Raw genomic sequence first — 12,794 nt, 5'->3', positions numbered from 1 at the left:
AATACTGGGGAACGCTAGCCCGGAGAGGGCGGGGACCATGACAGGAATGCCCATGTTTTAAATACTGCATCTGCTCTTCCTGGTGCAACAAACCCATTATGGCCATTTTGGATTAAATTTCTGTCATGTGCCTCAGAATGGGATTCTTACTTGTTTTCTGCAGGTTTCTTACTGTGTCAGAGTGCATAAAGGTGGGAAGTGCTAGTTTTAAATTAGGGGACTCATTTCCACCCAGTGTGGATTCTCTTTGTTTGAAAAATAGAACATAATAGAGCTCAGTTGTGCAGCCCAGTAGTACCACTTAAGATTGGGACAATTTAGAACCTCTCCGAGTAAACAGTAAATAAAGCAGTTTCTTCCTAGTATTGTTAGTCATGATAACTAGTATTGCATTTTTATTTATTAATTTATCGAGCAGCCCTGCTCCTGGGTCCTCACTCTTAGTTACATTTGTAGGGAAGTGCACGTTAGGTTGAGCTGCAGGGGTTCGGAGGGGTTTCTGGTTACAGCGTAGCTACAATGTAGCAGGTTCCACTCTAGTTTTAAGTTGGGCCTTTGTTTATGTTTACGTTACAGGACTGAACTGTTTAGAAAACACGGCTCAGACTGATTTTCATAAATGAATGTGATGATTAAGTTACTGTATGTGTTTCCAGTGAATTTCAGCACCTCAGGATTAAAAAGCCTTTTTATAAATAAGTTACCATTGATGTATTAGTGAGTGTTTGTATTTGGCATATAGACTTTATTAGAGTCTACCATGTGTTGCTGATGTAAAAAATAAGTTAAAACACTGGATGTTATAAAATGTAATATATATAACTTGTTCTTACAGTGACTCACTTTGCTGCAGTATTTCTACACTGGATCTTTCTGGGATCCAGAGTTCCCAGGAAGTTTGGTGTTAGTCGGGATGATCAATGACGTTCCATCATTCACTATGACAGCAAGCAGCCGGAGAGCAGAGCCCACACAGGACTGGATAAAAAAAGCCACAGAGTACGATCCACAGTACTGGGCCACAGAGATTCAAGGGGTTCAATAACACCCAGCAAACGTTCAGAGACGATATTGAAATGCGAAGGCAGCGCTTCAGCCAAACTGGAGGTTTGTTTAAGATTAATTATTTTCAATATTCTTTGTGTCCATCACCCATCACTCATCTGTATCCCATCACCACAGTTTTCTTTTTCTACCATCTGATCTGTCAGAACTGGAACTTTTAAAGGACCATATTCGTTAGCTCGCATGTTTTGCTTCATTTGTGATCGTGGTATAATTTGAAGTTGTATTATGTGCCGGCCTGTCTCCAGACACAGTAATTAACAGAGATGAAGTGACATTTGACCTCCACTGTCTCATCATGGACCTCACATGATGGTTGGCTGATTCTGCCTCTTTTTCTCTCAGGTGTCCACGTTGTCCACTGTTTTATGGCTGTGAGTGGGATGATGAGTACGAAGATATTAGAGGATTTCTTCAGTATGGCTATGATGGAGAAGATTTCATAGTATTTGATCTGAAGACACAAACATGGATCGCTCCAAAAGAACAGGCTGTCAGAACCAAACTGAAGTGGGATCATGATGATGATTTAAATATGCAGAAAAAAATATTTAACTGAGGTCTGTGTTGGCTGGCTGAAGAAATACGTGAACTATGGTCGACACAGTTTGAAGAGAACAGGTATAAAAATTTGATTTTGTTTCCTCAGATTCTGGAAGGAATGTTTTATTCATTTTAGGACGCTCATTTTGGAGCTAAAAAACTGTCAAAGAAAATGATTTTGTCTGTGGTTGAAAAAATAAGTTAGACACTAATTTTGTAAAACTGTTCTTGTGATAGAAAAATTAAAAAAGCAATGGGGGGGGTCTGATTATTGGCATCTTTGATCATTTTTGTTGTACATTATGGAGAAAGAAAGTGATTAATTTTAAAACTGTATTAGAAATAAAACAAACTATTTGCATAACTTAATTTTAGTTAGTTTTAGTTTCGTAGGGGTCGGGTGCAGTGTGTGTCGGACGGTGGCCGAGGGCGAAGGCCCTGGCGGACCGATCCCCGGCTATTGGGACATGGAATGTCACCTCTCTGGTGGGGAAGGAGCCTAAGCTAGTGCGTGAGGTTGAGAGATACCAGCTAGATATAGTTGGGCTCACCTCAACGCATGGCCTGGGCTCTGGAACCAGTCTCTTGGAGAAGGGCTGGACTCTGTTCCAGTCTGGAGTTGCCCTCGGTGAGAGGCGGCGAGCTGGGGTGGGTATTCTTGTATTCAATTCAATTCAATTCAATTTTATTTATATAGCGCCAAATCAACAATCAGTCGCCTCAAGGCGCTTTGTATTGCGGGTAAAGACTCTACAATAATACAGAGAAAACCCAACAGTCAAAAACGACCCCCTATGAGCAGCACTGGGTGACAGTGGGAAGGAAAAACTCCCTTTAACAGGAAGAAACCTCCAGCAGAACCAGGCTCAGGGAGGGGCAGTCATCTGCCGCGACCGGTTGGGCTGAGGGGAGCAAAAAGACATGCTGTGGAAGAGAGCCAGAGATTAATAACAATTAATGATTAAATGCAGAGTGGAGTATAAACAAAGTAAATAAGGTGAATAAAAAGAAACAGTCTATTGTGGGAACATCCCCCAGCAGCCTAGGCCTATAGCAGCATAACTAAGGACTGGTTCAGGGTCACCTGATCCAGCCCTAACTATAAGCTTATCATAAAGGAAAGTTTTAAGCCTAATCTTAAAAATAGAGGGGTGTCTGTCTCCTGAATCCAAGCTGGGAGCTGGATCCACAGAAGAGTGGCCTGAAAGCTGAAGGCTCTGCCTCCCATTCTACTCTTAAGTATCCTAGGAACCACAAGTAAGCCAGCAGTCTGAGAGTGAAGTGCTCTGTTGGGGTGATACGGGACTATGAGGTCTTTGAGATAAGATGGGGCCTGATTATTCAAGACCTTGTAGGTGAGGAGAAGGATTTTAAATTCTATTCTAGATTTAACAGGGAGCCAATAAAGAGAAGCCAATATGGGAGAAATCTGCTCTCTCTTTCTAGTCCCTGTCAGTACTCTAGCTGCAGCATTTTGGATCAGCTGAAGGCTTTTCAGGGAGCTTTTAGGACAGCCTGATAATAACGAATTACAATAGTCCAGCCTAGAAGTAATAAATGCATGAATTAGCTTTTCAGCATCACTCTGAGAAAGGATGTTTCTAATTTTAGAAATATTGCGCAAATGCAAAAAGCGGTCCTACATATTTGTTTAATATGTGCATTGAAGGACATATCCTGGTCAAAAATGACTCCAAGATTTCTCACAGTGTTACTGGAAATCAAAGTAATGCCATCCAGAGTAAGTATCTGGTTAGACACCATGTTTCTAAGATTTGTGGAGCCGAGTACAAGAATTTCAGATTTATCTGAATTTAGAAGCAGGAAATTAGAGGTCATCCAGGCCTTAATGTCTTTAAGACATTCCTGCAGTTTAACTAATTGATGTGCGTCATCTGGCTTCATTGATAGGTAAAGCTGAGTGTCATCTGCATAACAATGAAAATTGATGCAATGCTTTCTAATAATACTGCATGTACAGTGTAAATAGAATTGGTCCTAACACAGAACCCTGTGGAACTCCATAATTGACCTTAGTGTGTGAAGAAGACTCCCCATTTACATGAACAAATTGGAGTCTATTAGATAGATATGATTCAAACCACTGCAGTGCAGTACCTTTAATACCTATAGTATGCTCTAATCTCTGTAATAAAATGTTATGGTCAACAGTATCAAAAGCTGCACTGAGGTCCAACAGGACAAGAACAGAGATGAGTCCACTGTCAGAGGCTGTAAGAAGATCATTTGTAACCTTCACTAATGCTGTTTCTGTACTGTGATGAATTATGAAACCTGACTGAAACTCTTCAAATAAACCGTTCCTCTGCAGATGATCAGTTAGCTGTTTTACAACTACTCTTTCAAGGATCTTTGAGAGAAAAGTAAGGTTGGATATTGGCCTATAATTAGCTAAGACAGCTGGGTCAAGTGATGGCTTTTTAAGTAGAGGTTTAATTACAGCCACCTTGAAGGCCTGTGGTACATAGCCAACTAATAAAGACAGATTGATCATTTTTAGGATTGAAGCATCAATAATTGGAAAGACTTCTTTGAACATTCTAGTAGGAATGGGATCTAATAAACATGTTGCTGGTTTGGAGGAAGTAACTATTGAAGTTAACTCAGAAAGATCAACTGGAGCCAAAGAGTCTAAACAAATACCAGCAGTGCTGAAAGCAGCCGAACATGAAGATAAATCTTTGAGATGTTATGAATAATTTTTTCTAATGTCTAAAATTTTATATGTAAAGAAATCCATGAAGTCACTACTAGTTAAAGTGAAAGGAATACCCAGCTCTACAGAGCTCTGACTCTTTGTCAGCCTGGCTACAGTGCTGAAAACAAACCTGGGGTTGTTCTTATTTTCTTCAATTAATGATGAGTAGTAAGATGTCCTAGCTTTACGGAGGGCTTTTTTATAGAGCAACAAACTCTTTTTCCAGGCTAAATGAGCATCTTCTAATTTAGTGAGACGCCATTCTCTGTCCAGCTTACGGGTTATCTGCTTTAAGCTGTGCGTTAGTGAATTATACCACAGAGTCAGGCACTTCTGATTTGAAGCTTTCCTTTTAAGAGGAGCCACAGCATCCAAAGTCGTACGCAGTGAGGATGTAAAACTATTGACGAGATAATCGACCTCACTGGGAGCAGAGTTTAGGTAGCTGCTCTGCACTGGTATCCCCCCGGCTTGCTGCCTGTACGTCGGAGTTTACACCGGTGGACGAGAGGGTAGTTTCCCTGCACCTTCCTGCTGCGTCCTGACTGTTTGTTTGTGCTTATGCGCCGAATGACAGTTCAGAGTACCCACCCTTTTTGGAGTCGCTGGGCGGGGTGCTGGAGAGTGCTCCATCTGGTGACTCCATAGTCTTGCTGGGAGACTTCAATGCTCTCGTGGGCAATGACAGTGAGACCTGGAGGGGCGTGATTGGGAGGAATGGCCTGCCTGATCTGAACCTGAATAGTGTTGTTATTGGACTACTGTGCAAACCATTACTTGTCCATAACGACAACCATGTTCGAACATAAGGATGTCCATAAGTGCACATGGCACCAGGACACCCTAGGTCGCAGGTTGATGATCGATTTTGTAATCGTATCATCAGATCTGCGGCCGTATGTTCTGGACACTCAGGTGAAGAGAGGCGCTGAGTTGTCAACTGATCACCACCTGGTGGTGAGTTGGATCAGGTGGCGGGGGAAGATGCTGGACAGACCTGGCACACCAAAACGTATTGTGAGGGTGTGCTGGGAATGCCTGGCAGAAGCCCCAGTCCGGGAGATCTTCAATCAAGAAGACTTTATTGTCATATATATGTAAACATATAATGAAAACATATAATGAAATTTGCGTTCCAGAACGCCCATCCAAGAAATACAAAAAAAAACAGAACAAACAGGGGGGACAGGTGTCCTGAGGTCATGCAGCTGACTCGCAGCACTACCTTTAGCAGAAGAACAGAAAGAGATACACTGGGATAGGCAGGTTAAAAAAAATCATCTGGTACTGTATTCATTATAAACACCGTACGAGGTTCCAAAAAGCACCTCAGCAAAAGCATATTTGCACATTTAAAGCCAGGATAGCAATATGGTGGGTAAGGTCAGGTCAGGAGGGGATGCAGACGGAGATGAGAGGGTGGGGCCATTGTGGAGCCCAGATGCCAGCTCCTAGCCACAACAGTTCACTGATAGTGATGGAAATTCATCAGCGGCCGTGGTACACCAGATCCAGCTTCACAAATCACAGTGAGGGCTGAGGGGGAGAGCGACCATCACACATAGGCCTGGAGAGATATGATTGCCAGCCAAGGCCGGCTAGGGAGCCAAATTCCTGATAATGCAGATGTTGTTTTGGAACAGGCTGCTTGTTTTTTTCCAACAGCCTTCAGTCTCACTGGGGAACCCATTCAGTAATCCAATATTCCAAATTCATTTGTTACCGTCCTCACCGTGCAGAACCGAACTTTATCTCCAGATCGAACCCCTCTCGCCTGCGAGCACGTTCTCAGCTGGGCTACTCACCAGCTTTACGGCTCAGGTCCAACAGGCTTTGAGTCTGAGTTTGTACGGCCCTGGACAGCCCATCCACCTGGGTCGGCAGCCTCTGCAGATGTCGAACTGCCGCCCAGATTTTCTTGATTTACCGGTAAATCAGGTATCCTCCGAGCCCAAACAGAAGAGATACCGCTACCAAATAGCCGAATATGTAGACGTCTTCCATGTCTTCAACCTCGAGGGCTGAGAAGCACACAGGTCTCCACGAGCTCCAAGAATCGATCACGTATCCAACGGGTCTGTTCCACTCGGACACACAGGCTCCCCTTTCCCCGATGTCATAGTGGAAAAAATTCGATCAATGGTGTTGAGGGCCCAGTTTGCCAGATCCATGTTGCTCTCAATCTTATTCTTATTCGGACAGTGTGTAAGAGACGCTCTCACAGCAAGCAGCAAGCAGGAGAGACAGGGAGGGCAGGGAGAGAGATAGAATGCGACCGTCTCCGTCAAGAGCAGGAAGAAAGCAACTCCCACCTCTGGCAGAACTTCTACAGCATTCTGAGGGAGCCTGAGGACATTGAGTCCGAATGGACCATGTTCCACACCTCCATTGTTGAGGCTGCTGCTCAGAGCTGTGGCTGCAAGGTGGTTGGTGCCTGTGGTGGTGGTAACCCCCGAACCAGATGGTGGTCACCGGAGGTGAAGGGAACCATTAAGCTGAAGAAAGAGTCCCATCGGGCTTGGTTAGCCTGTGGGACTCCGGAGGCAGCTGACAGGTATCGGCAGACCAAGCGGTAATGCAGCTCAGGCAGTGGCCGAAGCAAAAACTTGGGTGTGGGAGGAGTTTGGTGAGGCTATGGAACAAGACTTTCGGACGGCATCGAAGCGATTCTGGCAAACCATCAGGTGACTCAGGAGGGGAAAGCAGTGCGGGTGGGGTGCTGCTGACTTCAACTGAGGCTATAGTCGGACGGTGGAAGGAATACTTCGAGGACCTCCTGAATCCCACTGACATGCCTTCTGTAGTGGAAGCAGAGTCTGGAGACGAGGGAGATGACTTGACCATCACTGGGGGTGAGGTCACTGAGGCAGTTAAACAGCTCCTTGGTGGCAAGGCCCCTGGGGTGGACGAGATTCGCCCTGAGTTCCTGAAGGCTCTGGATGTTGTAGGGCTGTCTTGGTTGACAAGCCTCTGCAACATCGTGTGGAGATCTGGGGCAGTGCCATTGGATTGGCAGACCAGGGTGGTGGTCCCCATCTTTAAGAAGGGAGACCAGAGGGTGTGCTCCAACTTTCGGGGGATCACACTCCTCAGCCTCCCCGGTAAGGTCTATGCCAGGGTGCTGGAAAGGAGGGTCCATCCGTTAGTCAAACCTCGGATCCAGGAGGAACAATGCGGTTTCCATCCTAGTCGCGGAACGCTGGACCAGCTCTTTATCCTCTCAAGGATATTCGAGTGTGCATGGGAGTTTGCCCAACCAGTCTACATGTGCTTTGTGGACTTGGAGAAGGCATTCGACGTGTCCCTCGAGGTGTCCTTTGGGAGGTCCTGCGGGAGTATGGGGTATCTGGCCCGTTGTTGCAGGCCATTCAGTCTTTGTACAACTGCAGTGAGAGCTTGGTCCGTATAGCCGGTAATAAGTCGGATTCGTTTCCTGTGGGTGTTGGACTCCGTCAGGGCTGCCCTTTGTCACCGATTCTGTTCATAATTTTTATGGACAGAATTTCTATGTTTAGCCAGGTGACAGAAGGCTTCTTCCTGGGTGGCCTCAGAGTCTCATCTCTGCTCTTTTCAGATGATGCGATTCTGTTGGCTTCTGCTAACTGATCATCTGCAGAGGAACGGTTTATTTGAAGAGTTTCAGTCAGGTTTCAGAATTCATCACAGTACAGAAACAGCATTAGTGAAGGTTACAAATGATCTTCTTACAGCCTCTGACAGTGGACTCATCTCTGTTCTTGTCCTGTTGGACCTCAGTAGGGTTTATATTTTTCCCGAAAATGACATGAATCATATCCTGGGAAAAGATGAGCCATTTCCCGGGAATCCCGGTAAAAAGGTTTTTTGTTTTTTTATTTTAATTAGGCCTTCTGTAGCCTGTGTCGGGCTTAACCTATTCTGATATTGTAGAGGTAGCTTTCCAGCTATGTCCTGTTATGCCCAGTAGGGGACAACGTTGGCTTGATTAACGCAATAAAACCTACATCTCGGCATTCGAGTGCTCGAGCTATGCGGTGTTGTATCGTTCCTCAACACTCCCTTAACAAATATAATTCGAATATTCCTGTATTGTTCATGGAATTATACCAAGCTATTTTACAATTGCTGTTGGAAAACAATACGGTTCATCTCCACACAGCATTGATAAAGGCTCAGCCACCTGCGCTGTCGTGGCGACATCTGTTGCACTATATCTCCACCAGTGGAACGCTGTAATAGTCATTGAAAAGTTAACTACCGTACTACACTATAATATGACATAACACAGGGCCTTGAATAATGCACTACGACTTGGTCATTGCCATTCTGGCAACAGCAAATTTATAACGCCGTGTCTAAGGGTTAAAATAGGTTCTTTGTGAATCGTCTTTTGAAAAACTAGCCAATCCTTACAGCCTAAAAAATATACATTTTACTCAACTCCATTTTAAAAGCGAAATATGTTAAAGTAATCTATTTGATGATACTTTCTACACACATTAGGCCTGTATCCTAATTCATGATTGTTAGTAAGCGGCTGCAAATGAGGAAAAGAAACACTCGAAGTAAACAGATATTTCTTTACATGCTTCCCTTAGGCAGTATTATTAGAAAGCATTGCATCAATTTTCATTGTTATGCAGATGACACTCAGCTTTACCTATCAATGAAGCCAGATGACGCACATCAATTAGTTAAACTGCAGGAATGTCTTAAAGACATTAAGGCCTGGATGACCTCTAATTTCCTGCTTCTAAATTCAGATAAAACTGAAATTCTTGTACTCGGCCACAAATCTTAGAAACATGGTGTCTAACCAGATACTTACTCTGGATGGCATTACTTTGATCTCCAGTAACACTGTGAGAAATCTTGGAGTCATTTTTGACCAGGATATGTCCTTCAATGCACATATTAAACAAATATGTAGGACCGCTTTTTTGCATTTGCGCAATATTTCTAAAATTAGAAACATCCTTTCTCAGAGTGATGCTGAAAAGCTAATCCATGCATTTATTACTTCTAGGCTGGACTATTGTAATTCGTTATTATCAGGCTGTCCTAAAAGCTCCCTGAAAAGCCTTCAGCTGATCCAAAATGCTGCAGCTAGAGTACTGACAGGGACTAGAAAGAGAGAGCAGATTTCTCCCATATTGGCTTCTCTTCATTGGCTCCCTGTTAAATCTAGAATAGAATTTAAAATCCTTCTCCTCACATACAAGGTCTTGAATAATCAGGCCCCATCTTATCTCAAAGACCTCATAGTACCATATCACCCCAACAGAGCACTTCACTCTCAGACTGCTGGCTTACCTGTGGTTCCTAGGATACTTAAGAGTAGAATGGGAGGCAGAGCCTTCAGCTTTCAGGCCCCACTTCTGTGGATCCAGCTTCCAGCTTGGATTCGGGAGACAGACACCCTCTCTATTTTTAAGACTAGGCTTAAAAATTTCCTCTTTGATCAAGCTTATAGTTAGGGCTGGATCAGGTGACCCTGAACCAGCCCTTAGTTATGCTGCTATAGGCCTAGGCTGTTGGGGGGGTTCCCACAAAAGACTGTTTCTTTTTATTCACTTATTTACTTTGTTTATACTCCACTCTGCATTTAATCATTAATTGTTATTAATCTTTGGCTCTCTTCCACAGCATGTCTTTTCTCTCCCCTCAGCCCAACCGGTCCCGGCAGATGACTGCCCCTCCCTGAGCCTGGTTCTGCTGGAGTTTTCTTACTGTAAAGGGAGTTTTCCTTCCCACTGTCATCAAGTGCTGCTCATAGGGGGTCGTTTTTGACTGTTGGGTTTTCTCTGTATTATTGTAGGGTCTTTACCTACAATACAAAGCGCCTTGAGGCGACTCTTTGTTGTGATTTGGCGCTATATAAATAAAATTGAATTGAATTGAAATTGTATTGAATTGAATTGAATTGAATCGGGGGGTGGCCTCCAGCTCGCAGTGGAAGGGTTCGCAGCAGAGTGTGAAGCGGCCGGCCACGAGAATCAGCACCTCTAAGTCTGAGGCCATGGTCCTCAGCCGGAAAAGGGTGGAGTGCCCTCTCCGGCTCAGGAACAAGGTCTTGCCCCAAGTGGAGGAGTTCAAGTATCTCGGGGTCTTGTGCACGTGTGATGGGAGAAGGGAACGGGAGATCGACAGATGGATCGGGGCTGCTTCTACAGTGATGCGGACGCTGCACCAGTCTGTCGTGGTGAAGAGGGAGCTTAGTGTAAAAGCAAAGCTCTCGATTTACCGGTCGATCTAAGTTCCTACCCTCACCTATGGTCACGAGCTTTGGGTAGTGACCGAAAGAATAAGATTGCGAATACAAGCAGAAATGAGTTTCCTTCGAAGGGTGGCTGGCCTCTCCCTTAGAGATAAGGTGAGGAGTGCGGCCATCCGGGAGGGGCTCAGAGTAGAACCGCTGCTCCTCCACATCGAAAGGAGCCAGTTGAGGTGGCTCAAGCATCTGATTAGGATGCCTCCTGGCCGCCTCTTGGATGAGGTGTTCCGGGCATGTCCCACCAGGAGGAGGCCCCGTGGTAGACCCAGGACACGCTGGAGGGATTATATCTCTCGGCTGGCCCGGGAACGCCTTGGGGTCCCTCCAGATAGCTGGAGGAGGTGGCTGGGGAGAGGGAAGCCTGGGCTTCTTTGCTTAGGCTCCTGCCCCCGCGAACCAGCCCCGGATAAGCGGGAGAGAATGGATGGATGGAATAGTTATTATAGTTCATCTTTATGTTACTGCTGCTGCAGATTTATCAACAATAATAAAATAAAATAAGATAAGCAGTAACATTTTGCTCTCTCTGCAGTCCTTCCCTCAGTGTCTCTCCTCCAGAGGTCTTCCTCCTCTCCCATCACCTGCCACGCTACAGGTTTCTATCCCAACAGAGCGAGCTGGTCTGGAAGAAAAATGGTGAGGAGCTTTATGAAGGTGTGCACAAAGGAGAGATCCTCCCCAACAATGACCAGACCTTCCAGATGAGTGTTGATCTGGACTTTTCAGCAGTCACACGTGAGGACTGGGACAGGTACAGCTGTGTTTCAGCTCTCAGGTGTGAGGGAGGACATCATCACCAAACTGGACAAAGCAGGAATCAGGAGCAATGAAGGTGAGACTGAGATCAGGAGACAAACACACCCTTAGTTTATTGTAACAGTCCTGCAGCTCATGAGTTTTTAATGTGTTGGATGATAACTTCTTTTTCCTTAGTGTCAGTTTATGTCCCTGTTTTTCAGAGCATAATTCTAACACTAACTTAGGTTCAAACTAGGGATGTGCCGATCCGATATTCAGTATCGGTCTGATCCTGGCCTAAATTACTGGATCGGATATCGGAAAGAAAAAAAAAATGTAATCCAATCCGATCCAACCCACATTAGCTGCATTAAAGTTCTCCGTAGTCTTCTTCTTCTTGTGGGTTTGTGGTTGACCAAAACAGCTTAAAGCTGCATTACCACCAGCTACTGGAATGGAGTGGGGATCAGGAAATAACGCCCCTCAGTTTTCCGTCGCTGCGACGGATTCCCTTTAACACTGAGTGGATCATCGCTGACATGTTTTTCCATGCCTCCACTGCTCTATGCGTGTTTGTGTGTTGTGCTCGCTGTGCTGAGAATTTCAGCTGTTAGGGTTAGGGTTAGGGTTTTTCTCTACTTCAGCTCCCGGACATACTGCTAGCGAGCACTGGTGACCGAACAGTACCAGAAGGACCCCTTCCCCGTCAAAATAGTTTTTATACTTTAATCCCTGATTAGTGACTATAGACCTGCAATAGAAACGTATTGAGGAGAATGCTTGTGAATATAAAGCATTACAAGATTACAGCCCCCAGTTTTTCAACATAAACACTGATAACACAACAGCAGCAGTCAGCTGATTTACCTGCAGTCTGTCTGCACAAGTGCAAAGAGGCGGAGCCGGTGAGCTCAGATGGAGCCGAAGAAAGCTTTTTTCCCTGTAACTGCCATTAAACCTTTACTGGGAAACAGCTGGAGGTCCTTCATCAACCACCTGATGAGTAAGTGAAGAAAAGAGAACTTTGTAGCTGCTCCATCCACCCTGTTTGTTTCACACAGGGAAAAACTGCACGGAAGGTAAAATATGCAGATGAACTGTTAATGTGAAAAAAGTATTTCTTATCCAGTTACTCGGGTAATTGATGGAATAATTGATAGAATACCCGATTACTAAATTAAGCGATAGTTGCAGCCACACTGAAATTTGCAGCATACCATAAGCCAATGCATCAGCTTCTCACATAAGAGCAACAGGATTCAGGTGATAGAGCGATTGTTGTAAGTAAGTAAAGTTTATTTATTTAGTGCTTTTCACAGACAAAAAGTCACAAAGTGCTGTACAATAATTAAAACATAATATCAAAAAAAAACAAAAGATAAAACACCATTTTAAAAACATATTAACATTACCATATTAAAAAAATAATAATAAAATAAAGTCAACAGAAAGCCTGGTCAAACAGAAAAGTTTTCA

At 44.4% G+C, this 12,794-nt stretch overlaps 1 protein-coding gene across 1 annotated transcript; it reads left to right on the top strand.

Annotated features, from left to right (window-relative positions):
* Window positions 1-898: 898 nt before the first annotated feature.
* LOC115775486 (major histocompatibility complex class I-related gene protein-like) lies at window positions 899-11,447 on the top strand. The gene is given in 8 exon segments (XM_030723016.1): window positions 899-1,042; window positions 1,044-1,107; window positions 1,411-1,425; window positions 1,428-1,605; window positions 1,607-1,686; window positions 11,113-11,190; window positions 11,193-11,340; window positions 11,342-11,447. Coding segments are annotated over 8 exon segments (798 nt in total). The 5' UTR covers window positions 899-913.
* The last annotated feature ends 1,347 nt before the right edge of the window (window positions 11,448-12,794 follow it).

This window comes from Archocentrus centrarchus, unplaced genomic scaffold (genome assembly GCF_007364275.1).
Source record: "Archocentrus centrarchus isolate MPI-CPG fArcCen1 unplaced genomic scaffold, fArcCen1 scaffold_156_ctg1, whole genome shotgun sequence".
Lineage (NCBI taxonomy): Eukaryota > Metazoa > Chordata > Actinopteri > Cichliformes > Cichlidae > Archocentrus > Archocentrus centrarchus.
The sequence above is the reverse complement of the archived record's forward strand: the minus strand, read 5'-3'. Positions and strand labels throughout refer to the sequence as shown.